Here is a 27,591-nt window from a genome sequence, read left to right on the forward strand (position 1 = left end):
AGCTTGCTGCTCCTGCTAATAAAACAGACCCAGTAACCTTATCATCATGTTTTTTTAAGATACCATAATCACTATTTTATTCCATTATTATCATGTAATGTATGTATTTCTTGAGCTTGTACGCTTGACATTCAATTTGAGAAAGCTAACGTCCATTCAGTGTCAGTCTTTTAACTCAGCAGTACGTGGTTTGCCTTTGCTTATCAGAGTGATAGGAATTACTTGTGGTAGTTCATTTTATACCTGTTTCATTAATGAAATCCATACTGGACTAAACTAAGTTTATTGTGTGTAATTTTCATATCCATGTACCAAATGTTGGTTTCTTTGAGACTTATTTAATTTTACACCAGACAATACACTGCTTAAATCAGTGTAGTCTTTCCTCACCAGGACACGTAATTCAGTTTCCATTGCAGAGAGTGCACTGACATCATGTGTAGGCTGGTGGTGCATATGAGGCAGAGATTGTGCAACCAGACACTTCTTGAGATTCATTCATTCAGTCATTGTCTCTAACTGCTTATCCAGTTCAGGGTCACGGTGGGTCCGGAGCCTACCCAGAATCACTGGGCACAAGGTGGAACACACCCCGGAGGGGGCACCAGTTCTTTGCAGGGCAAGACACATTCACATATTCCCTCACACACTCATGCCTTCGGACATGCCTCATGACTTTTGAGTCACCAATCCACCTTCCAATGTGTGATTTTGGACTGTGGGACGAAACCGGAGCACCTGGAGGAAATCCACATGGACAAGGGGAGTGGGGCTCAAACGGACAACCGCAGGACCCTCGAGCTGTGTGACAGCGACACTACCTGCTGCGTCACCTTGCCGCCCTCCTTCTTGAGATTTCTGATGATAAATAAAATTGCTATATTTGAAAAAATCTCTTTTCATCTTTTTGCCTTAATTTTGATTTTTAACATTATCCTTGCTGTAGATAAAGTTTGATTTAACATTGATTTACCAGTTGGTTATCATATTTTACTGTAGTAATACATATTTAAGAGGTTGAAATAGTATTGAATTTCTGTTGAGTTTTTGTTAGAATTGCAAATGATTCAGCATTAAATCAGGGTTCAAAAGTGATGTAGAATCAACATTAGACTGCGACGCTTATTCAAAGATTTTGTTGTTGACAGACACTGATTCAGCGTGAGTTCAATGACTTCTATATGGGTAAATAAATTAATTAGAATGTTCATATGAAGTGTTTAAGAAAAGAAACACAATTGCAGGCTGGTATGTTGATTAGGGGTGGACAGAGATTTTTTTTTTATGTTTTTGAAAATTCATTTGCAGTTGAAGAAAGAAAACGTAGTTTAGGTCTCAAAATAAACATAAACTAAAAATAAAGCAGTGTCTAAAGCTCAATTGTTTTAATGTAAATGGTATGACAACAGCGCCATTGGCACTGTAAACGGACAACTCCTGGTAGCAGACTGTGGTCGTCGTTCTTGTTCAGTAGTGAAGGTAGGGGGTTGAATATTATTCTTCTGCAATTCCTAAGGAGAAATAGTAACTATAAAAGTAATTATATAAGTAAGAAATAAGAAGAAGACAAAAGGAATACATGAACTATTCCTCGACTCCTGCTAGCAACCGACAGTGTGTGTGCGTCCTTAGTAACAGCGTTGCGTAGGAGTCTCCAGAAAAACCTCCTCGTGTAAAACCAAAAATTCCAACAGAGTTACAGCTTCTGAAGCAGTCAGTCGAAAGACTGGAGCCTGCAAGATGAAGGAAACAGCTGTCGAGGTAAATAAAGCACATATTTATATTAAACGAATGGAACGAATCTCTTCTGTCCAAAACTAGCTAATATTCAGCTGTGTATTTGGCATTAAACGTGATTGCTAGCACATTCTGCCGCCTTGTTGCAAACTGTCGTCAAAATATCATCGCATTAATTTTCACAAGTTACATGAGTTCTGTTTATAATAACACAGGGACTGTTATCTAACTCCACATGTACTTTAAAGGACTGACTATATGTCTTAACAAACTATTACTCGTACAGTAATGAAAACATTTCCACAACTGGTATTTAGCTATGTTAAATTATGAATATATTAAACGTCATTGGGCCATCATGCCACAAAAAGGACTACCAGCAGACAATTTGCCATCAAATAAATGTAAACAGACGTAAATTTACTTTATAAAATGTAGGTAGCTGGCTTGACATATAGTAGAACTATTCAAAGAGGCAAGAAAACATGCAGGAACATTTTTGTTACTTGGCAACAGTCAAGTCTTACTCCCGATGAGGCACTATTTTTGTGGGTGGAGCAACATAATCTGTTGTAATTTACGCTCAACAATAATAAATGGTGCCTGTAAAATTATTTTAATATTATACTAAATATCCCTGATTCAAGTACCTTATTCATTCATATCTATACTAATATTTATTACAACAGTACTCCCTCTGGTGTTACACTTTTTAAATATAAATCACAAATCATAGGCTGCTGTCTTTTATTGATACCTTTGATTTGATTTTTCAGAGAGTTTTGCAGGACTTTCCATAATGTCCCTAAGCCTTTAGAAAACTATCCTACTGAAGACCTGTCATGGAGCCCTATTTTACACAGTTAGCAATTTGTACCTTCACAGGTTGTTTCTGAAACAGGTATAAACCTTCCTTGCATACCTGTCTCATAAGTCTGTGCATTAGGAGGCAGCATTTTGACATGAATCTAACTGTAACTGCGTCATGTCTGAAAAAAAGAAAAAACAATAATCCTTTTAATGATACAATATGTTATGACATTGCCAGGACACTGAAAGCTGACAATCAGTATAACATAAAAAACCCCCACAAATAGTCGTATTAAATTATTTAATCTAATAAGCTGTAGCAAATTTTACACATTTATAATTTTTGCTAATATTAAAACATGCTACCATTCAGGTGACTGCCCTCTGGTGACACTCTGTTTGACTGCTGTTCTCCCCATGTCTTACTCGTGTTTGTTTTTTTGTTTGTTTGTTTTTTTCTTAAGTTGTTTAGTTTGTAACTAACTCTGAAAAATTCTAAGTGCAGTGGGTTGGCTGCTGAGCTGCTGTCAGCTGTGACTTATGACCGGGGGGTCTGATTTCTTTGCCTCTGCTTGGCAGTTTGCTGCTTTTCAATGCAAATGCTTGCTGACCAGGGGGGCCTGTCTTTGTTGCTGTTTTTTTGTTTTGGTAGCTGCCAACCTGCCTTCATCACTCCTTTCAGCTGGGACTGTTGACTGAGGGAAGCTGTTGTAATCTCTGCTGCTGATGCATGCAATGAGATGCAGAGTTTTTGTGGATGGCCTGGTTTTTGTGTGGTTGCTCTTGACTCTTGACTCAGACCTGGACTGTGTAACGAAGGTAATGGCAGCCTTAAGCTACCCAGTAAAATCCTTGGTTTGTTACAGTAGTTTACGTTCAGATTGACACGCAGACTTGACACTTGTGGTGTAGACATATTGTGACTTGCTCCCTGACCTACTTTTTGAAAGAAGGAGGACCATCATAATAGAAAGAAACTCAAGCATCCCTAGCTGTTTGACGTGTGTGGCTGGAAGAGTGCTTCCAGGACACTGGAGAGGTTCTGTAACGGGAGAGACAGATTCATGCACTGGTCCTATTAAATGTCATTCATCTAAAGGGGTATTTACATACTGTGGACTTGTTCCAGCACAAGTGACAGCTCTGCCTACATCCAGAAGGCTCTGGAGAAAGCAAAGCACATACAGAACAAAGCACAAGAAGGAAATAATTCCTAATGGCTTACACCATTCCTCAAATACATGCCATCAGAGCCATGTATGCCAGAGCGCACATGGACAAGTCTCTAAAACAGTCGATGGCCACAACCACCTCCAGTTGCAAATTCACAGTGTTCAAGTTCAACTTTTCAGGTCTGACCTTATAACCTAGAGGGCCAAAAGGCCATGAAAAATTTTCTCCATGATGCTGGGAAACCAGGTCCCTGCATACTGGCTGCAGCCTTGGCTCCTCCAACAAGAGCTGGACTATCTTGGCCAGACATAGTCCCAGATTTGACTGACAACCTGGGAGGTAGACCCTCCACTCACCATAAATAAGATTCCCCCTGAAAAGGAGATTTACACCCACACTTCAGAAAGAGAGAGCACAGAAGTTTCTCTGATAGAGATATGACCCACATTTAGAGGTGATGTATTTTTTTCTGCTTGAAGGCAGAGTGCCTATATGCCATTTACAGTTCTGCATCCCTTGAGAGATGAATTAATCCTCAGTACATTTCTTGAATAAACCAAGCCCAGGTAGGTGCCTTCCACAACTGCAGGGCTACATTGCATTCTGCTGTCACCATGTTGAGCCTGCAAATGCTGCAACAAGGGCACAAGCAAAGGGGTTACACCCAGCTCTGTAACTGTCCCATCATCATCGGGCTGAGGGGAACAACCAACAAGGTACATGCTATTAGGCTCAAAAACGGCAGAGGCATGTCATGAATTGACTAAATAACTATGCACATCTTCTATATACAACGTAACACACACACACACACACATATATATATATATATATATATATATATATATATATATATATATATATATATATATATATATATATATATATATATATAATTTCAGGGATTAATCTCCATTGTCTTAGTTAATTCCTTGCAAATGAATGGTTGTATCATACTACGAGGTTGTTTTCTTCTGTATTTTTTTACCTTTTAGCGCCATCTAGAGACATACCGCCGGATCCACCAGCTGAGAGACAGACTATCTCAACGCTACGCAGAGTTGCTGAGAGAAAAGGTCCTCAGACAGAGACAAGAGATTAAACATCATGATTCGGTTGCTCTAAAAAACAGAGCAAGGCACAGTGAAGAGGTATCTCTTTCTATATACCAGTTCAAGTTTAGTATCAAATTCAAACATTTACCTAATGTTGAGGTCTGGGCTAAAGTTTGACCAGCCCAGTGTTCTGGGAACAACACCTGCTTTATTTAATGTGTAAATATTATTGTTCCTTGTCTATTCTTAGATGTTTCTCACCTTCTGTATGTTAAGCCATCTTTTTACACCCATTGTGCCAAGAGCCACAGGCTGTAAAACACCATGCATAACACAGAAGGGAGCAGAGAGTTTCATGACACGATGCACATACACAATGGAATAGAGAGCCATTTGAGAATCATCAAGAAAACTACACCATGAACCTTTAGTGCAACATAGAAATATTTTATCCAAGGGAACACATTTAGTACTTATTAAGGGAATACATCAGGACTGAGCTCCGCTATTAACATGGAGTTCCCTCAAATCCACAAATCAATTGCAGGGTACGGCCAGTAAGTGGCAGTAGACAAAAGAGTTTCAACCACTGCATTCACTAACTGTGGTGATGAAATACTGCATATTGTGATCTAATAAAATATATACTTTATGTCATCCAGAGCAATTATTGACTAAGAATTGATTGTACTTTGTATTAAAAATTAACCTCCCAAGAAAGTAAAGAAGACCCGGTTAGACACATTGGAGGGAACTATTACAGTTACATTTAAAGTTGTGCACAATGTTTTTTTCTAAAAGTTTTAAGTTCTAAAAGGTTAAGACTAGGGTTTAATTTTTATAGCAATCTAGACATATTTAGAACCTTTGTTTTGAAAGATGCTTTCTTTGAGGATGTATGCTTCTAAATATTTTTATGATACCTATAAATAGAGAACAAAGCAGTATTACTACATTTAAAAATAAGGAAACTTAAACTACAGACTCTAACCTATAGTTACTCTAAGTAAGTCTAAGGTCTGTGTAATGAATAAGTGTGTGTTTGTAGATTGTGACTGTAGGAACAAAAACAAAACACCATTTTTATGCTCTTTAGTAATTCATTTTATATTAATACTACTGCCAGCCCTTTACATGGTGACAACATTTAAGGACAAACAGACAAACAGAAAGTCCTATGGACTGCTCAGAACCTAATCTTATTATATTATGTTACATTGAACATCAAGCAATTTATTTCTTTTTAATGTAAAGTTGGTTTTATACCTAGATTAGACTCAACATTAAAATGATCACTTCCTTGGCATTGTCTACTGCATAAACTTTGCTTACCTCATAGGTGCACTTTGTATTTCTGCAATTACAGACTGCAGTCCCTCTTTTACTCTGTGTTGTATATATAAACCACTTAACATATATATAATTATAAATCTAAGCCTTTATTTTACAATCTTTATTTTTAAAAATGCACAGCACCAGACTGAGATAGTATTGAAAAGATTAAAGTCTTCCAGGTGAGGCTGAGTGATTTAGCTTTCGCTTGGACACAAAGAGTTCCTGCAGACTGCTGTACCCTTAGATCTTTCCGTTTATCCAGGACAGTTGTATATGGTAATGAAATCTTCAATGATCTGACACCTTCCCCCCTCTGAGTCTGCACCTCAATACACAACTGGTAGAATCAAAGCCTTTCGCTTTGTACCCCTACCTCACTCAACACACTAATACACACTCACACGCCCCACTCAAGCTGCAAAACAAAGTATCACCATCAGTCTCCATTTCCACCGATTCATTTCCTTTCATCCCACCTTCACTCAGGATGTGGTGAACAATTTAAATGTGTTAAAAAATTTTATCCGGTTGACCTCTAGAGCCTAGTCCATATGAAACTGAAAAATGTTGGAAATGTAATCAGATAAAGTATTATATAGTGTGATATTACATACTTTTGTGAATGTCCAGCATAAAGCATATTAATATGAACAGATTCAATTTGAGTGCATACTTTATGCTTATATGTGGTTTAACTTGTATTATAATGTAGTAAAAAGCATTTGTCATTAGTACTGTGTAACTGTCAGTGGAATGCTCTAAATTGTTAAGTTTTCATTCAAAACTAACATGAAGTAATTCAAAAAAGGAAACATTAATGTGTAAGAGAAAATTCTACAGCAGCCTCAACAAATGAGAAGTATTATCTGTTGATGATTTTAATACTTTTGTGGAGGGTTGGATATTCATTTGGATTTTTTTTTTGAGCTTCAAACTTGAAAACTTTTTTTTTTTTTCTTTTTACTTTCCCTTGTACTTAATAGTGGTTTTAAGTGCCAGTTAAATAAATGACGGAGGGTCTCTGACGTGTGCACAGTACTGTATGCCTTTACCTACGCAATGCTTTGAAGTGCAGGTAAGATGCTGTTTAGGCTGGGATGATTGAGGAAGCCCCCTGTTTTAATATGGGGGCTGGGAGCTGTTGGTGCAGACTTGTGATTGACTTTGATTTTGGCCGTCTGGCCAGAGGACAATGAGGGTGAGAGAGAGTGGTGGTGGGAGGCTGAGGTAAGGAGTCGGGGGTTGGCAGCTTTAGACAGATCCTGTCTTATCAATCTCCTCCTATAAAAGTGGGGCTTCTTCAGTGGGCTGTAATTGTCTCCCCTAATGACCCACACTGGAGAGGAGGACAAAGGCAGTGCTATAAAGGACTTTATGAGCCTGCCGGTAGGAAACCTTTGGTGGAAAGAAAAAGAAGAAAAAACTACTGAGCAAATGAAACTGCCCCGTTGTTTCCTCAGCCCAGGCCAAAAAAAGCCCCCCAATCGAGACTCCACGACGGGGCAGGACTAAAGCAGGCAGAGCCAAGGCCACCTGCTGAGGCCTAATTGGTCCCTGCTGCAGTTAATGGCTTCCTGTGGCTGCGTGTTTACTTCTCATTTGCTTTGGGTGCTGGGTTTCCCAGCCCTGCCACAAGACGAGGATCCTCCAAAAAGTTGCAGTGTTCTCACCTTGCCCGACTCTTTTATTCCTCTTTTGATGCTCTTTTCAGTTGTTTTCTTTTTTACAGAGAACAGGAAAGCTCACTGTCCACAAGCTCCCTGGTTCAACCCTTCAGCATGACGACACATACCTGAAGGCGTTACCCAAAACACGCCATTACCTGGTGAATCCCCCATATTACAAATTTTTATGCAACACAGGATCACATCCTTTTATTACTATCCAGTGGTTATAACATGAATAAGGTATACAACATACTGCATTACATTACACCGTATGTGACGCAGCATTAGGAGTCTTGAAAAGGGATTCAATGTGATTTTCCTGCCCAAGCTACACACTGTGCTGTTACCAACTCGTATTATTAGTCAAATTTAGTGCTCACCCTTCTACATATTATATTAACACATATATACTGTTTTTATATTCATAATTTAATACAGAATCTGGCCTAAGCATAAATTATGGCATTTGTCATATTTTATGATTTTCCAGTACATTAAATTCAACAAATAATTAGATATTCACAACATAAATTTATTTGCTTATCATTCACAATATAAACGTATTTAGGAAATCTACCCAGCATGTCATTTGAACAGGTGGGGTTTAAACTTTTACATACAATTTTATGAAACATGTAGCTAATCTTGTGTCTTTCTCTCATTGTCATTATCATTGTTGTGACCTTACACCAAGAGATCCTGGAGCTTGAGAGACTCTTGACACAGCGTGGCTTTCTTCGGGGTCTCAGGGAGCAGGAGGTGTTCAGATTCTGGGTGGACCAGCACAAAACAGTCAAACTAGAGAAACAGCTACAGCAAATGGGTGAGTGGAACCAGACTGTGGTATTTTTTCATGTAGAAATTAAGCTCAAGTATTTTTTTTCCAGTAGTTCAGCAGGACTATACGGTATAGGGCCAAAATACATATATATATATATATATATATATATGTGTGTGTATGTGTGTGTGTGTGTGTGTGTGTGTGTGTGTGTGTGTAGGCTTTGTTATGGAGAAATCAAGGCCAGAATGTCTTACAGTATAACCCTAGTTCCTACTGAGGATTTAATCAGAAATGTTTAGCAGTAATGACCTATGAGGTATTTATAAAATGAATTTATGTCCAAATCACACTGAAATTGCATGTTGCCAGTGTTTTCCAGCAAATCTGCCCCAGTGCTGAAGTTGGAAGACTTGTTGAAAGAGAAGCAAGAACCTCTGCCAAAGATACAAATCTCAAATGATGACAGCCCAGCCCGAGATGAACATGTGAGCATGTGTCATACCTCATATGTATTCTTAAAACTAACGCTGTACATTTTTTACTATTAATTTTAGCAAAGATGTCGAATTGTTTTCAAGACTTGCTTTAAGGATTTTCAAAGAAGTTTGCAGGGGTACATTTTTCCACATTTCCAAACATATTCATTCTTGAGAATTGGCAGCTTCTTCTTGCATTCTTTTTTACAATTTATTATCCTTGTAACATCTCCTTGAGTGCTCATGTTCTTTCAGACCTAGAATAGAGTTGGGTTTTTCAGATCCTAAGTTAGGGTGGAGCTTCACAAAAAACCTCACAGATGCGTAGTTTGCTGTGTGAAAACCCTCACTTCCTAAATGTCTCTGATGGACTAAATCTTATCCCTGATGCCTGTGGTGAGAGGAAACCAACAGAAGTGTCTGATTTCAGCTCTGTGTCCTCTGCCCTTGCTTTGCTCTGTTGGCTATGCACAAACACACCTTCTGCTGGAAGCTTGTTTAGCCTCAGCCCCATGGGAAGAGATGGTAGAGTACTAACGCAGCAGTGAGATGACCAAACAGACCCCCCCACACTCACCCCCTAGCTCACTCTCTGTTCACCACAGCACGGACAAACATCACCCAGGAGTGAATGTCTAATTCATTTCACATACAAAAGAGACAGACCAATTTGGCCTGGGATGCCACATCATGCCTGAGCTCAGGACCTGTTGTGGTCTGTTTGGAAAACTTTTTCACAGATATAGTAGGCCCTTTGAGCCTTCAGACTGACAAATAATCATATATACACCATTTACTCTTTACCACAAAAGTAATTGATATTTTTACAGGTCATTATTAATCCAACAACTGCTTAAGGCCCCTAGAAAACCTAGGAATAGAACTTTTTGTGAGCCCAAAGAACTGGGTTGAGAACCATTGTTCTAAATGACAGTAGGTCATACAGAGTAAGAAAGCACATAATCAAGTCTATCTGAGATTGACACTAATTCTAATCTAATCAAGTGTGTGATGTTTTAGCTGATCAGCATAGATTATGCTAATCTTTGGGACATAAACTATGACAATAGCATCAAGCATTATATCACAATACTTTAAGTGATACAATACTACAGTTTTTTTTTCCAGCAACGTGTATACTAGTATTGAGGTTTTAAGTGTAAACTTGGCACAGGTAATTAACTGTTGGTAAAGTGTAGTGGGTAACAAGGCAGATGAGGTACATTTCCCCAGTCAGGAAGAAACACCACCATCGCTAGGCTCATTACACTAAATTAGGCTTATTATGACAAATGCCATAAATGTAAATTGATAAATGCTTAAAAATACTATTAGGAGCGTATACTCATGCAATTACGGTAAATTAATTTAGCCTACCACATGGGCTTGAGAATTTAAGCAAAACTATAATACGTTTAATCCAAGTGCTTGTGTGTATGTATTAAATATACATTAAATATGTTATAGTTGCCTGTTCACAATGTTTTGGGGTGTATTTAGTGTGGTATGGTGACTGCCTGTCAGAACACAAGCGCAGAAACTTTCCCTCGTGCGCAGGGAGAGCACTGTTTGTTGCCTGACGTGGTTTTTCCTCAAACTAAATTATTTTACCCGCTCGCAAATTTTAAACTGGATCCAATACCGTAGATCAGACTGCTGCTCTTAATAAATAAACACTCTCAAGTGCAGAATTTTTCCAGCCTTGCGCCCAGTGATTCTGGGTAGGCCCTGGACCCAACACAACCCTGAACTGGATAAGGATTACAGACAATGAATGAATGAATTGTCCCACTGTTACCAGCCTTCCACTGTTCTAATGGGTTAAGTGCAATATGTTTACAGTTCAGCACTTTTATTTATTTTCTTATTTATTTATTATTATTTTAAATAAATCTTCTTAATCTATCTTTGCCCTCTTTCTGTTTTTTTTTAAAGTTTGAAGTGGTAATGCCCCAAGGACGTTTTCATGAAACAAGACATAAATAGCATACATTTTTTTGTGGTAAGGAAATTGTTATTTTTCCAGTGAAATATTTCCTAATGAATTTGAGTGCATACTCTGTGCACATATATAGGTTATGTCTGGATAATAAAAATGTAATATTGTAGAGTAAAGAACATTTGGTGTATTCAGTCTATGTTTTTAGAAGGATGTTCAAAATTTTAATATTGTGATAAATATCGAGATTAATAAATACAGAAAAACTTAATGATAACATGATAACGTGATAACATTTTTGGCCATATCTCCCAGCTCTATCTCTTACCCAGTATATTATTTCTGATGATCAACCATTTTCGGTCATCGACAACCAGGGATTTCTGGGCCTTCTTGATGTGTTAGAGCCCAATTATGAAATTCCTAGCCGTTAGTGTATAACAGACACTGTCTTACCAAAGATGCACAACACTGTGCAAATGCAAATGCTCATGTTACTAATTTATAGATAGATAAATACTTTATTGATCCCAGAGGGAAATTCAAATTATTGGCGATGTAATGTGGGAAAATGCTAAATAAATAATGGACACTTCCAGAAATTAACAATAAAGTTTTTAATAAAACAAAAATGTTTAAATTAATAAGTACACTATTACACAATACTCCTAGTTGCTTAATACTAAGAAAGTATTCATATCGACAAGTACAAAAATACGCATACTTGTACTTGGTTGGGAAATGGTATTTATGCATCTCTAGTTTTTAATATATGCACGCTCAGTCTTCTTTGGGTGAGTAATTTTTGGCACTTCTTTACCTCTATCGATTCTAAAGATAGAGGTTACAGACCTTGACTTTTATAGTCTTTCACACAAAGACATTGGGTGGGGATATGTTTTTGTAGAAGCTTTTCCAAAGATTTCAGAAGGTATAAAAAGAGCCTCCCTTTGCCCGCTGATCTAAACTGTTTTGTGGCTTGTTGTCTACAGTGGCGAACAGACGTGAAGTGGTCGGTCACTCTGGTGGCTGGCAAGCAGTTAAAACATGTTGACTAGTATGTTTGTGAGGGAGTGTTAGGCTGCTTTTCGAAGGCTCTGAATGCTTCAAGCGTTAGGAGAGCTAGATGACTTGTCCGTCTGTACAAATTCTCTCCCAACCATGGGCCTTCTGCACTGCACTGCCCTCTGCTACACAACATTCCCCATTGCCCTGAGAAAAAAATAACCTTACCCAATGTTCCTCATTGGCAACTGAGCTCAGAGGATGGGCAAATCTCAGCTTCTATAAGTTACATATCTAAGGAGCCAACAGCCATTCAATATGTCTCTATTTATTCATTATGCTGTGTTTATTTTCCATGAAAGACAGTGAGTCATGATGTCTCCTTGACCTGTTGAATTTCGCACATATTTATTTCCAGGATGGACGGGCAAACATGGCCGATCCTTGCTTCAGTCTGTCAGTTGCTGAGTTGAGTGGAAAAATAATAAGAGGTGGCTTAAATCATGTGCTGAAGCCATACAAAACAAAACAGTGGTACAAACAACAAATGCACTAAAAGCTTTGTCAGGGAATTTATATAAATGTTGTTGTCCATGCAAATGGACTTTTTTTTCAGATTCAGAATTGTGTGCAAAAATCTGGGCACATCTAGTCAAATTACATTAATTATTGATATTCTAAATGAAAGCAAGTAAACAAATTTCATGCAAATTATATATGGCATTTTTATAGTGATTTTCATGCATATGTTTTGTTTATTTATAGTCTATCATATTGGAGAAAAAAGACAAAAAGAACAGATAATTAGGCCAGTCCACAATTTTGCAATTATGTTAACTTAAGTATATTGTTAGCTAGCAATAAAATAAGCAGATGAACACTGGGATGTAACCATGTTTTTCACTTAGAAAATCAACAAAACGTGATTTGGCAGGTGTTGCCTGAACTTTTGCATATGACTGTAAAGCCGTATCTTTGACCTCCTATCTCTCCTTCTGTGTGGATGGGCTTGATACTGTGCCGCTAGTTGCTACATGCTGATGTGAGTAAACTGTGTCCCGCTCCAGTGCACTATGGAGGGCCAGTTTGCACCCAGCAGACAAAGTGTGTCCTCACCCGGGTGCGCAGTGTTATCGGGCGTGAGCCGGCCTGTGCTGAGGCTACTCTTGAGAAATAGCACATCATTAGGAATATATTAACAGCCCAACGCTTTCTCAGAGCCCCCACACACAGCACCAGCTTGAGGGGAACACGTAGGAAAATAGATAGTGGTCACCTGGACAGTGGACAGATGGAAATTGTTATGGAGCACTGGAGTGGAGGATTAGCTATGGAAACTACTCAGAGATTATTTTGTAATTAACTGCATTTACGTTTATTTTACACTGTGTATTGACAGTTTAAACTGTACTTCTGGCTTTTATTTTTAATTTTTGTATTTTTTGTATTATTAAATATACAATTCAGTAAACTGTTCATAAAAACACCAATCATAAAAATACCAACTTTAACACTTGTAGACTCATACATTAAACTGATTTATTAATGGAAAGCAGGTCTTCCAAACACAAATTCAGTCTGACTTACGTATTGTGCCAGTCATTGACCACCCCTCATGTTTTTTTCCAAGTTATTTATTTAGATTTATGTTTAAGCATCAGGAAAAATACAGTAACCAGTAACATAAATGATAAACCAATTTATCATTAAATTACACAGAAGCCTCAACATTTTTCTGTTGTTTATGACATTCACTCTTTGCCTTTATTACACTTTTTCCTGTTTTCAGTTTTCTGTCCATCCAAATAATCAAAAATATATTTAGTAATATTATTGAGGTCTTGACTTCACAAGACTGTAGTGGCCAGTACATTGGTCTTTTTTATTTTATTTATCTCCCTTTTATCAGTATTGCTTCTTGAGAGCTCTACATACTGTCTAAATTGTCCTCTCACACAGGAATGATGCACAGAAACATTTTTTTCGGATATAAAAGGAAAATCAAAAAAACTAAAACTTTTAAGCTTGTTTTCCTCTGATCCCTTAAAAAATGAAAACTTCAAATACGGTTTATCTTACCAGGTATTGCATGGTTGTCCTGTCTATCCACATTCAAAACAATAATCTAAAAGTATAGAAAGATTGGCCTTCCTCATACAACTGGATTATATTATATCTAATTAGAAATATCTCCTGAAAAATTAACAGATTTCTTCCTGCCCGTTTTGAGTGTTTACCAAATAAATGAAAGGCAGTCCCTGAAGTTTGTAGAACAGCGCTTTCTTATTTTTTATGGGCTCTTGTGCTTACATTATATTAGGGTAGAACACACCAAAATGATATTTAGGACATTTAACTAAAGAAAAAATAAATAAAATAGAAAAAACCTGTATCATGGGTTGTGGTTAATGATATATTTGTGTAATGTGTTGTCCAGCAGGCTGCAGTCTCAGAGAGTGGAGGAGGAGTGAAGGCTGACTCTCTTCGTCTCCAGGGTAAACAGAGTCAGGAGCAAGACCAAGCTGAGCTGAAATTTCCCAGCGTAAGTGTCAAAACCACATGAGCCATGATTGCAGTAAGAGGGGCCATAGACAGGCAAACACACCTGCAGGGGTCAACCCCGAACGCCCCTCTTTCACTCTCTCTCTCACACATACACACACACAAAACACACCTCTGCAGAGTGTTTCATCATTTTCAGCTTTTACAAAGTCATGCTGATTAGCATCCACACTGGATCATAGTGCATTTGAAGTACCTCATTTGAAGTAAAAAGCAGTGTTACTGAGTATGCTCACTTTGAGTGTGGATTTCCTCTTCTTTTTGTTTTGGAGTTTTGGAAAGCTGTACTTGTAAAGGTGCTAGTGACGACTACTTTTTGACAGGTTTTAGGCACTTAGTTTCTCACTACATCATAGTAACAAAGTCTTGAGTAGAAATAATTGAATTACCATTTGTAGCTTCTGGAAAATGTAATTATAACCCAATAACTTGGGTTACTAATTGGGAAAAATATTTGTGCCAGTTCTTTGATCCACAATATAAGGCTTAGACAAACAAAGGCTTAGATCCTTTGTTTTGATTCTGAATTAATTGGTCTTTTTATTGACGTTATGGTGACTATCACATTTTATATGTTATTTTACCAGTACATTAACTTGAAGACATGAGCTTTAAAATGTTAAGAAGAAAGTGGTATATTAATGTGATTTCAACAATGGTAAATGTTTGTACTGTTGCTTTAAGAAAGTAGAAACCTTACTTAAAAAGGAAGATACATTTTCTTAAGTTCTTAAGTTTTCTGAGTATTCTGATCCATTCATCATGACATTTTTAATATATTAAAAAATGTCTTATGGACCTTTACATAATTTTAAGGGACTAATAGCTGTCTGCTACATTACAATCAAACAGAATCAAATGAGATTTTTTATCCTGACAGATATTGCAGGAAAATACATTCTCTTGGAATTGTGAGCATAGAAAAAGACATTTCCCTCTGGGAAAGCAGTTTTTATATCATACACACACACACACACACACACATACAAACCTGTGGAAAGTGAGAGCGGCAGATGAGAGAGAGGAGGCTAAGAGACAGGATTGAGCAGTTCTGGAAAGCTCTGCACACACATGCGTGGGGTTCATCATCTTCGCACCTCCTCGCCAGAGTGGACGTGGACAAACACAGCAGAGCCTGGCCGAGCAGAGAGGAGGAGAGAGTAAACAGTGGTCAGACAGAGCTGGACAGGGCCAGAGGGTTCTGAGTGTTCAGCCCACTCACACTAAATTCACTCTGAATGTAATATACTTAAAAACTTTGTTTAATGAATAAAATGTTGTTTACAGTAAGTAAACAGACAATTCTTGTAGAACTGTTATTTGCTAAGTAAATTTTGCATACAAAAATATCCACTTGGAACAGAGATACCACACATCCATCACTGTTTATAACATGAATTTCTCAGCATTGAGAAGGGAGAATAAACTGCTTAAGTAGTAAAACTTAAGATTACTACTCGTAAATTAGCTTTAGTGTTAATATATTCTTATATACTGCACCCTTAAATCTGTGCTTTGGTGTGTGTGTGTTTGTGTGTGTGTGTGTGTGTGTGTGTGTGTGTGTATGGATTGGGAAACAACCACGTAATCTTGTAAACATGTAATCTTTTCTTACCCAGCCTTGGTAAAAACAATAATGTTTCCCGTAACACTGGCCTGAGAAATAATCTTCATTATTCCCAACATAATTTCCGAGCTGGTATTATGACAGTTTAAAATATAACAAATTCCACTATACCTCCTGGATTTAGAAAACAATCTGATTAAGTGTTGGAACCTGTATTTAATCATAATGATATGACGTCCTTTAACTAAAAATAGCTGATTATAAAGCTGTGTAGTTTCCAGTAATTATTATGAGGTCCAGTGGTCAAGGAAATATCAAATTACACTTTTGCCATGTTTTTATTACACCTTTACCTTGTTTTTTATTTTTTTATAATTTTGATAAAACAATCAAGAATCAGCAAAACAGATCTGAACCTGACAGTACACAATATCAGTAGTGTACATAACCTACATGAGATATTGCATATGGAATATTCTGTGCAGTGTTGCTAGTGTATGTGTGTGTGTGTGTGTGTGTCTGTGTGTGGACTGTGGGTTGTAGGTGTGTGAGTAGTCACTTCCATCAACAGCCCTCTTCCTTACTCCCTCCCCCTGACCTTCACACGGTGCTGTATGCATGTGCCCTGTGTGGAGTGAGACAGTTAGGCGCTGAGGATAACACCCAAAACTGTGAGAGATGACATGCTCCTCATCGCCTCTGAACCCTCCACTAATACCCTGTTACCATATCAACCCAATGCACAAAACTCTACAGAGCTTCCTATGCAATACTGCAGAAAGTGTGGCTAAATCAGCATTTAAAGTTCACTTTATTGCTTTTAACTCAACAGGTTTTCTCACAGGAGCTCAAGGTCCCCATGTTCTCCACTCTAAAGCCTGGATTTATGGATACATTCAAGACCAATGTTCTTCTTTTGGTATGGTTGGCATCCTGCTTCATACAAAAAAATGTATAATGAGTTAAAATAAGTCAGGAATAGAAAGAGAGAAAAATTTTCTTCCCCCACCTCTCACAAAGAAAAAATAAATAAATTGCCTTCTCCAGTGAATGTACCTGTTTGAATTATATTAATTCAGAGATCATTTGCCAGTTTTTAAAGTTTCTGAAAATATGATCATGCTTTAGCACAAACATTATTGAACAAATGACCACTTAAACTAAATTTATTATTATTAATATTTTTATTTTTATCTTAAGGCTTACTCCAATCAGTGACAACTACAAAACTAACACATTCATTATTTTATTTTATCTTATTTCCTATGCATTTTAACAAGTCAACTGCTTATTATGTTTTATGATGATTGGATATCTGGGACAATAGAATGGATCACAGATTGCTTAGAGTATAGCTTAAGTTCTTTCACAGTAAACAGGTTAAAACCCAATGTTTAATTCTTATATACTAAATTAGTTATAGACCACAATGGACGTTTACAGTGTCATTTGTTACTGTGCTTTATATGCAAATATAGCACCTTTCACTAAACTGTCCCAAACACACTGTATAGCTGTCCTGTCTAATTGTAGTAGTCATAGATGTTTTGACCTGCTGGCATGTCCAGGCTATTTAAAGTTTTTAAGGGTGTTAGGAAGAACTTAACATTTTGAGGATGTGACAGTTTATGACAATGGTTACATATAACGTACTTGGCAATGGGAGTGACAATATAAAGAACAGAAAAAACTTCTGATTTTAAGGAGTTTGTATATTAACTGGATCAGCGGATATTTATAATTTAATCACAATTTAATAGCAAGGTTCAGAGAATCTTGGTTTGCAAATATGGATATATCTGAATTAATTTATTTTTCCTTGTCATATCTGCTTTTCAAACAGAAAGTAAATGAGCCTCTTCATAAATCAAAGGCAGCCACTGTGACCCAGCAGAAGCTTCACCTCATGCACAGGCTCTCTCTCTCACACATGGCTTACACTCAAAGGTCAGTGAACCCTGGATAGAAGATAGAGGAGAAATATTATGCTATTTTTAATTAATTTACATAATTGTTGTTTTTTCATTTCTCCATGATCAGATTGCTGGACAAAAATGGACTTGCCCTGCAATATGATAAAGGATTCAGCATCAGTGAGCTGGTTAGTTTAACAGAATACAATTACCTTAAAACACACACATGATTTAGTAATATTAGACCATCTTTATTGATACAGTTTTTTTGTTCCAAATGATAACAGATAAGTATGCTAATATGCAAGACATTATCCCAAAATTTTGCTTTTGCATTTGACTAAACAGCTGGAGCATGTGTGTCAAAGAAAAGTCTCAACTGAAGAACCAATATATTCTAGAAAGCCACTTTCTCCACTGCTGTCTCCAAAGGACTACTCAAAAACTGAGTATCTAGAACAAGAGAAACTAGTCTTAGCATCTGACCAGGACACCAGGTAAGGACCAATAATTATCAGTACACACATCTCAGTTAACCTGGATGATACTCACAGTATTTCTTTCTGCAGTTCCCAAAAGTCTAAAGACGCTAAGGTGAACATCAGTGGAGCCTCTGACCCAGAGGTACCTCTCTGCATGGAGGACATTAACCCTTATAGTGTTTCACAAGTAAACAAACTTTGTATTCTGAGTGTCTCAGTTATCTATTTTATCTAATTAGTGTGGACTGTATTATTTTTTTTCAAACTAATATTATCTGTTCCAGGGGAAAGACTTCAGTGACAGGACATGGACAAATTATGTGTCCTGATTTCAGCTCTTCAGCACTTCTGTTCTGAACACATTTTATTAATTTTGTCCTTTTCATTTTATTAATCAAAGAATTATGCTTTATCATTTTTTCAAGATCAGTAGCAAGGTTATTGTCTTTCGTATATAGAATTCATTTAAACTGTAAAAACCTTTACCCAACTGTTTACTTTAAAACACAATTCAGATGTTGTTATTCGTTTTAAATGGATTTCAATAAATGTTCAACAAATGTTCCACATTCAATAAAAGATTTTATATTTTCATGACACTTATGTGTGTTATTGTACTAGATATACAATATTATTAAAAATGTAATCAAAAACGAATTTTATTCCATGGTGGTGTCGAAAATATTAATGCTTGTGCTGTTAAGCTATTAAACTACTGTGTAGGGGATGATGAAAAGTGATCTTAGATTTTAAAATGACAAAGAAGACTACAGCGCTGAGCAAGTTGTAATAAAAATAATTTCCAGAACATAATGTGTTTTAAATGTGGCGATAAGAACTCAGGGCAGATAACTTGATTTTGTAATATTCAAAAATTAATGTTAATACCTAATTATAAGTAGATGTTTATATTGTTCTTGTGATATACCACTGCTTTTTATCTTTATTTTTTTTCGTTTGATTTAAACGAATATACTCAACGTCTCTGAATTCGGAATTGTCCAAATAGTTTTAGCACTCACTGACTCTGAAAAAAATTCCAGCGTAAAAAAACAATGTATTATACTTCGTATACAGATTTTAATCCTACTTCAACTCCTTAAATCCTTTATTTAAATTATTTGTTATCAATTTATTTACATTAACAGTCCTCTTTTCTGCAGAAATAATCTGAACTCTGAAAGTGCGGATCAATCACTAAGGTTTTCGTCAGGAGCCGAGGCTAGAGGAGCCGGCGATAAGCGCGTGTTGATTGGCTAGAAAAGATTAGCACTTGATCCAATGAGGAGTGAGGCGGTACAAATCAAAGCATAGAAAGAGCCAATCAGCGAGCTCTCGGCGAAGCCGCGGTCCTGATGGTCTTCTTATAGAGGAGCAGCACGGAGGCCCAACAGTGTCACCCCTGACCTCGCCACTCGGAGTAACCCTAGAGAGAGTCACAGGCCCAGAGATTTAAACCTGGTTCAGGATTGGTATTTGTTTTTGCTGAGGAGATCCACTGTGCTACACAATGTCGTCCTCGTCAACCGTGACAGAGTGCGGCGGGAAGGCCCGGGTTGACCACCTCCTTAGCGCTGTGCAGAGCGAGCTACAGGCGGGCAGCGAGAAGGGAGACCCCACCGAAAGAGAGCTGAAGATCAGCCTGGACGATATGGAACTGTGGCAGAAATTCAGAGAGCTCACCAATGAGATGATAGTCACCAAGAACGGCAGGTAACTGAGATAACTCAGCTGTGTCCACTTACTCACAGTGGTCACTTTAAAACAGCCACAGCTTATTTACATGTTTCCACACAAATATAGTACACAAAAACTGGCTCAACTGAAAGACAGTGTCATGGCTGTGTTTTATGTGTAGTATTTTTGTAATAATTTGTTTATATATGTAACAATAGTTAAATACAGTGTTCAGTTCGACCAATTTTTACACTCAGTGTAAACAAAACTCGGGTTTAACTGACAATAAATCATTTGTTATATAATTCTTTTACCAATAAATTATAATTTCATTTTAGTTATCGTTTTATAATATATTTCTTATTGATAATTTGTCACATAATACTGTTGATGTTTACTAGATCATGACCTACTGTGACTGTGAAATTCGTTAAATGGAAATGGAAACTAAATCACAATTTACATTTTGAAGTGCAGAATGAAGGCCTGAATAAATACCACTAGAAACATATATATTTTTTCCCTTTTGCCCTTTGATTTGTCCTTAGATTTTGTGCTCTTTATATTTCAGTCAACTCTGATCTTGAAGGGCACATAAGATACTCTCCAAAATTGCTTATATTCAAACTAATTTATAGGGATTTTTGAGTATTTTATTAAGGATAATGTCATTTTCATATATGGGGTTCCAAATATAATTGACATGATTTAATTTCAGTTGTCTGAATTTCTGCAGCTTTTTGTGTTTCAGTATCAAGAAGATAAAAGAAAGTAATTGGTCAACATTCATTCAGTCCACTGTAATCAGTCTTGAGAGCGTGTTAGTGTGTAAGATGTATTTACTCTGCATTGATCGTTTTTGAGGTTCTGATGGTTTATGTGTTCCCCTCCTGTGCTAAAGGCGTATGTTCCCCGTGCTAAAAGTCAGTGTGTCTGGTCTGGATCCCACTGCCATGTACTCCCTGCTCCTGGACTTTGTAGCGGCAGACAGTCACAGGTGGAAATATGTGAATGGGGAGTGGGTTGCCGGTGGCCGGCCAGAGCCTCAGGGACCCAGCTGTGTGTACATGCATCCAGACTCACCCAATTTTGGAGCTCACTGGATGAAGGCCCCTGTCTCCTTCAGCAAAGTCAAACTCACCAACAAACTGAATGGAGGTGGTCAGGTGGGCATTACACACATTTACACAATGCACAGAGAAAAAAACTGTTTAATTACAGCCTAAGGCTTTTTATTAAATAATTACAATGTAATTAAACAGACTACAACAATTTAGTTATTTATTCTAAAGATATAGAAGTGTGCACTTCTGCAAATAGTATGCTGGTAGATCCTAAAAAATTGAGCTAATTAAGTATTCATATTCGTACACACACACACACACACACACACACATTGATCATTTGTAGAGAAGGATATTGGGTGCTTTATTATAAAATGTGACGATGCATGCACAAACTGGACTGTCCAGTTGCACCAGATATGTAAGTTGGCATATTTGTTTTTGAGCTGAAATATGATAAAAGAGCACCACGCATTGTATTGCTACAAAATAAAATATGCTAAAATTGCATCAATGTCTTGTAAAGAAATTCTCATTTCCTTATAGGTTATATGTACTTTGTTCATTAGATTTCTTGTTTCTTTTCAGATCATGTTAAATTCCTTGCACAAGTATGAGCCACGTATCCACATAGTGCGTGTTGGAGGGCCACAGAGAATGGTTACAAGTCACTCTTTCCCTGAAACACAGTTCATTGCAGTGACTGCATATCAGAATGAAGAAGTAAGTAATTTCAAGGATTATTATTCATTTAATAATAAAAGTAGGCTTACTGTACTGTAAATCATATTGTAAAAATAAAATAATATATATGGCATGTTGATATGAGAGTGTATTGTAGGCTGAAACCTTTACTAGATTAACAGACACTTACATGTGAATAATGCAAGAATATAGAAACATTTTTTCACAGTTCACGTACTTTTTTCAGATCACTGCCCTCAAAATAAAGTACAACCCATTTGCCAAAGCTTTCCTTGATGCCAAAGAAAGGTATGAACTTTGATTTCAGCAGCTCTCCACATATCTGTGCTTTATGGGTTGTGTTTGAATATAGAAGTTTCAATGTTTGTTATAAAGAAGACATGTGATTTTTATTTCATTCATTTTTTGTGTGTTGTAGAAGTGACCACAAGGAAGTAATAGATGACACAAGTGACAACCAACAGTCTGGCTACACTCAATGTAAGTTAAATTTTACTTACAGTTCCCAGACTTTACGTCATGCTTTAAATCTATTCAAAAACGTCCATATTTTTGAGCAGCACTATAATTGCATGGCTTAGTGGTTTACTAGTAGCACATTTCTGGCCTCACATATTTTAGCCCACTTGTTTTTCAGCCCACTTGCTCTAAATAATCACTTTATAGACAATACATTCCTGAACAGAAATAAATGTGTTGTAGTAGGAAATCACAAAGGTGTGTGGGGTAAGGCTTTTCCAGGACCAGAATAGGAACCTGTTAACATCAGATGTTGTTAAATCCCACTCTTCTTTAGTTAGGTTCTTTTGATTATGTGCTACCACATGTTTTAAACGTCCTTTTCTCTGGATTCTGTTTGTAGTGAGTGGCTGGTTTTTACCAGGATCAGGATCAATCTGTCCTCCGGCAAATCCTCACCCTCAGTTCAGTACCCCTCTGTCCATGTCCTCCTCTCACGGCTGTGAGCGCTATTCCACGTTGAGGAGTCACAGAGCTTCACCCTACCCCAGCCCTTATCCTCACAGGACAGCATCTCCCAGTAAGAACACACACACTCACCCTCATAGAGTCAGAAGGCATGGGGCCATCTCTTTTGTGTTATTTTTGTGAAACTACTTATATGCAATTAGAATAATTGCTAAATATAAATATAAACTAAATATAAATCTAAAATAAATCACAGCCTTGGTTTCCAAAAAGAAATGGTTTTGCCCTTTTAGTTTTTTATCTGTGATTTTGCAAAGAACATCTTACAAAATCCAAACTAGTTTTATTTACTCTTGTTTTTTCTGGTTTTCCTGTAAATTCAAGACTAATTTCTGAAATTAATTAATACATACGCATCCACACAATCTTAGTGGTCGTACCTTGGCTGCCTTGGGTCCATTCCGTTAATGAGAAACTCAAACAAGTGCCACTGAACAGAGAATGTCCCACATTCCTTCAGCCTTTGTGAATGTTAAAGCTCACAGTCATAAACAAGAGCAACTCTGTTGCAGAATGCCTAGATACCTGCGTTGGGTCTTGTGGTGATTGTTTAGCTAATCAGTCTTTACCTTTATGAAGAACATGTAAAGTTTTGTTGTTCTGTCATGCTGTATCCTTATTTTTTCTTTTATATTTTTTAGCTGGATACTCAGATAACCCCTCAGCATGTCTGTCTATGCTGCCATCCCATGAAAATTGGTCTAGTCTACAGATGTCCTCTCATTCCAGCATGGTCCCCATGGGCCAGCACTCTCCCCCCAGTTCCAACTCCAGGTCAGTAATTATTTTGTGCTCACACATACAAATTGGGCCACATGGGTCGCTCAACCAGTGTAAGTGTGTTATCTCTTTACTAGTTGTTAGTCATACAATGGGTGTTGTCATTATCAATTATTCAGAATGTATATGTCATGAATGTGGTTTTCTCAGCCACAAATCCTTTTATTTTGTTATTTACTCCAGCATACTACAGCACCAATTGTAGAAACACACACCAAACAAATGAAATTATACATTTTTAATGATAGGATCTTAACATCAGATCAATAAACTAAGAAAACATGTAAATTCTGCTTTAACAAAGCCACAAAAATCTTTCCTAAAATTAAGTTGTTTTCATTCAAATATGCCAAAACAAAATTGTATTAAAGACAAGGAGAACTAATAGCAGGGTTGTATGCAGTCCAGAGGTGAGCTGTGTATGGGAAGTATCAGACAAGGATGTTGCTTTGAAACATGGCTTCACATACTGTGGACCATTCTGTATAGCTCTTTAGAACTAAAGTATGTGTATACTGCTTGTGTCTGTATATTGTTATAAATGTTATGCCTTTGGAGTGCAGATCATTAACATCCTTGTCACATCCTTCTCTTTTCTGCAGTCAGTACACTAGCCTGTGGTCTGTGGGAAATGCCCCCCTGACTCCAGTCTCTCAGACTGGGGGGATGGTTAGCAGTCTCAGCTCTGGATTTCTCCGTGGCTCTTCCAGCCACTATGGCAGCCTTCCTCACCCTGGGGCAGCTCCCTCTACTGGATCCCCTCTGTACGACAGCACTCCCACCCACGAAGTCCATGAAATCTCTCCATATGACAGTTCTACCCACATGCGGCTACCCACTGCCTGGACGCCCATTACACCCCCTTCAATATAGAGCGCTACACACTGATTCTCCAGTGATCCCTCTGGCTTTTGAACTAGCACTCGATCTATGCAACAGCACCAAAGAATCCACATCTGGAGTCTTCTGGTTATTTGCATCAAATTAGGCAGAGAAAAAAAATAAAGGGGAGAGCAAAGCCAATGTAAACTGTACATAGAACTGCAGACTTTTTATCTTTATCTTTGACTTAATAATATTTTGCTGATTTTTTTAAAATATTATTCTGTATATCATTTATTTATAATTTTCTAATGTTAGGCATGAGTCATTTTGGTTTTATGCACAGAATCATTTGTACAAAGTGTAAATGTCAGTATTCTTAAAATTGATTTATATTTGGCTTCAGCATTAGTGGGTTCAGCATGAATACTTGACCTAATGCTTTTTATTTGTAACATCAATTAATCTTTGCTGCACCACTGCTACAGAGCTAATGAAATGCCATTAAAAAAAGAAATATTTAACTGTGCTACATGGTGTTTAGTGGTGGAAACCAAGTTCACAAGCAGTAATGAGTCTTTCACATGTGTATGATACAGCTGAAATGCCAGTCAGCAACAATGTTAAAATGACCTACTTGTTTCTTAATTCATTGTCCATTATATCAACACCAGGTGCACTTTGTAGTCTTACAATTACAGACTGTAGTCCATCTGGTTCTCTGCATTTTCCTTTCACCCTGTTATTTGATGGTCAGGACCCCCACATGACCTACACATAGCAGGTGTAATTTATGTAGTGGATCATTCTCAGTGCTGCAGTGACACTGACATGGTGGTGGTGTCTTAATACGTGCCGTATAACGTGCTGTATAAGTGGATTAGACACGGCAGTGCTGCTGGAGATTTTTTATGCAAACTCTGAGACTGTAGGTCATCTGTTGCTGCTGTTTGTGTTGGTTGTCTTCTAGTCCTTCATCAATGAGAACTAGATGCTATTGGCTATGTTTTTGATTGGACTATTCTCAGTTCAGCAGTGACTCCTGAGGGCTTTAAAAAACTAGAGCAGCACTAACATACTGTCAACAACTGATGCACCACTTGAGTCTGTGGTGGTCCTGTTGGGTTCCTGACAGAAGAAGGGTGAATTTTAGCTAGGACAAATATGCAGAGCAATGGAGTGTAGCTGTAAAACTGCAAGGTGCCATTTTATGGTGAGGGAAGCTGATAAAATGAATGTAAAGACAAGGAGGTCATTTTACTATTTTGCCAGATTTGTTTATCTAATATTACTTCTGAAATTAATGCTGTTAATTATGAATTTTGCAGCAGTATCCAATTCAGCTTTACTAGGAAGGCTTAAACTTTATGATGTTTGAACAATGCAGTGTGGCTTTAAGTCTCAACACCGTATGTGAGGTCAGGTATTGATGTTGGATGATTAATATACTCCAAATTATTTCCAAATATTTCAGAATTCTACTGTTCCTCATCCAATGCGAGGGGGCTGCATAAGTTCTCTTTGGGCATGATGTCACATTTGGCGGTGAGCAAACAGACACCTGTATCAGTAATTAGGGGCACTTCTAAGTCAGTCTGGATAATGTCCTATATTTTTCTACTAAATTAGAACAAAACTGGTGACACATGACCCATACTGCATATTTTTGAGGAAAAAAAGTGATCCAATGAGAAATACCGAAGAGTAATGAAAATGAGAAGGTAACAGCTGTAATGATAAATGCTAAATTTGGAACTGGTATAAGGAGAATTGTTTCTAACCATATAGGAGTAAATTTATGTAAGAATCAGAGCAAAATCAGATTCTGATTTCTGATTTACGCAGATCCCCTCCCCCCCCAAAAAAAACAGTGATTTGGCAGGAGCTTCTGATCCTCAAATGAATGTGCTATTGCACTGAAATGTGAGTTTTTTGAGCATACTGCACCCAAACAAATATTATTTATTCAGCCATGCTCTTTTCTTCAGTTGTCATTCTCTACCAACATCAAGACAGGTAAAATGCACCTTCCAAGGGTACAAGTTTATTTTAGTACACAATTTAAGGTGGAATGTAAAATCTGAATAAGAAGCTAACTTCAACATTGTGTCCACACTCACAGTCCACCAGCATGCCAAGCAGGCTTTTACTTGGTGATGAGCTAGATCGCCAGTGAAAGCATTCTGCCTGCAACAACTTAAAAGCAAACTATACTAATACACACTAAAACACAAATACAATAAAAAAAATCTAAAGGCTTGATCAGCAGCAAACCATCCCAAAATTACTCCATGTAGTATTGCTGAAATACTGAAATGGGCTGAAATTTCTTGAGTTATTTTACTAGGGTGGTAGTGAAATGTTATCCTGGAAGATTAGCACTTTCATTAAATAATTAAAGTAAAAAATAGTAAAAAAATAAATAAAATAGTAAAATAATTTTACCATTTATTCAAGGATTCATGGAATTTTATTGTCACTTCTTCTATATATCTAGGACACATGCGAATCGCAATGTTGTTTTTCTCTCACCTTATACACAGATTTACAGAGAGACATGTAGGTCAATAATATAATACAATAAAATGTAGAATGGGTGGGTGGGGGGGGGGCTTGGGGCGGGGGAGTGTAGACTAAAATATCAAACGTGCAAATAGATTTTAATTTTTGTAAACAAACATACATTTATTTCATTCATTTTCCTTCACATTTGAAAGCACCCATTAAAAACTTCAAATGCAAGCAGTCAAAATGCAAGCCAAACTGAACCAATTTATATTGTTTTTATTAAAATACCCAACCAAATTCTTTATTCCATCATTCTTTAATTAACATGGGTATGACTGTAATTTGTCTACCACACTTTCATATACTCAAGCATTTTTAAATGCTGATAAATGTTTACTTTGACTCAAGTATATTTTTGGGCCTATACCTACACTCTGAAAGTTGAAAAATGAAGAGTACGAATGAATTCAGATATTTGCCTAGTACTGTACAACAGCAGAATCTGTCACAAAAAATGTCTATAAACATTCAATTGACCTAATAATA

General features: G+C 37.2%; 2 protein-coding genes across 4 annotated transcripts; both read left to right on the top strand.

Annotated features, from left to right (window-relative positions):
- Positions 1-1,485: 1,485 nt before the first annotated feature.
- On the top strand, positions 1,486-19,012 carry si:ch211-130h14.4 (uncharacterized). 3 transcript variants are annotated; one of them, XM_066680031.1, is made up of 12 exons: positions 1,486-1,761; positions 4,716-4,871; positions 7,822-7,935; positions 8,474-8,600; positions 8,928-9,043; positions 14,416-14,520; positions 16,940-17,026; positions 17,951-18,054; positions 18,148-18,208; positions 18,369-18,517; positions 18,590-18,689; positions 18,787-19,012. In XM_066680031.1, the coding sequence occupies exons 1-12, from the start codon at positions 1,741-1,743 to the stop codon at positions 18,829-18,831; spliced, it is 1,185 nt and encodes a 394-aa protein (XP_066536128.1). In that variant the 5' UTR covers positions 1,486-1,740; the 3' UTR covers positions 18,832-19,012. The 3 variants fall into 3 exon arrangements, with proteins under 3 accessions (XP_066536128.1, XP_066536129.1, XP_066536130.1); XM_066680032.1 differs by having other exon boundaries at positions 14,419-14,520; XM_066680033.1 differs by having other exon boundaries at positions 7,840-7,935.
- An 859-nt stretch (positions 19,013-19,871) lies between these two features.
- Positions 19,872-25,405, top strand: tbxtb (T-box transcription factor Tb). The gene is made up of 8 exons (XM_066679486.1): positions 19,872-20,215; positions 21,081-21,345; positions 21,832-21,966; positions 22,175-22,236; positions 22,367-22,428; positions 22,811-22,987; positions 23,577-23,709; positions 24,318-25,405. Exons 1-8 carry the CDS (start codon positions 20,013-20,015, stop codon positions 24,586-24,588), a joined length of 1,308 nt encoding a protein of 435 aa, XP_066535583.1. The 5' UTR covers positions 19,872-20,012; the 3' UTR covers positions 24,589-25,405.
- Positions 25,406-27,591: the final 2,186 nt, after the last annotated feature.

This window comes from Hoplias malabaricus, chromosome 8 (assembly GCF_029633855.1).
Source record: "Hoplias malabaricus isolate fHopMal1 chromosome 8, fHopMal1.hap1, whole genome shotgun sequence".
Classification (NCBI taxonomy): domain Eukaryota; kingdom Metazoa; phylum Chordata; class Actinopteri; order Characiformes; family Erythrinidae; genus Hoplias; species Hoplias malabaricus.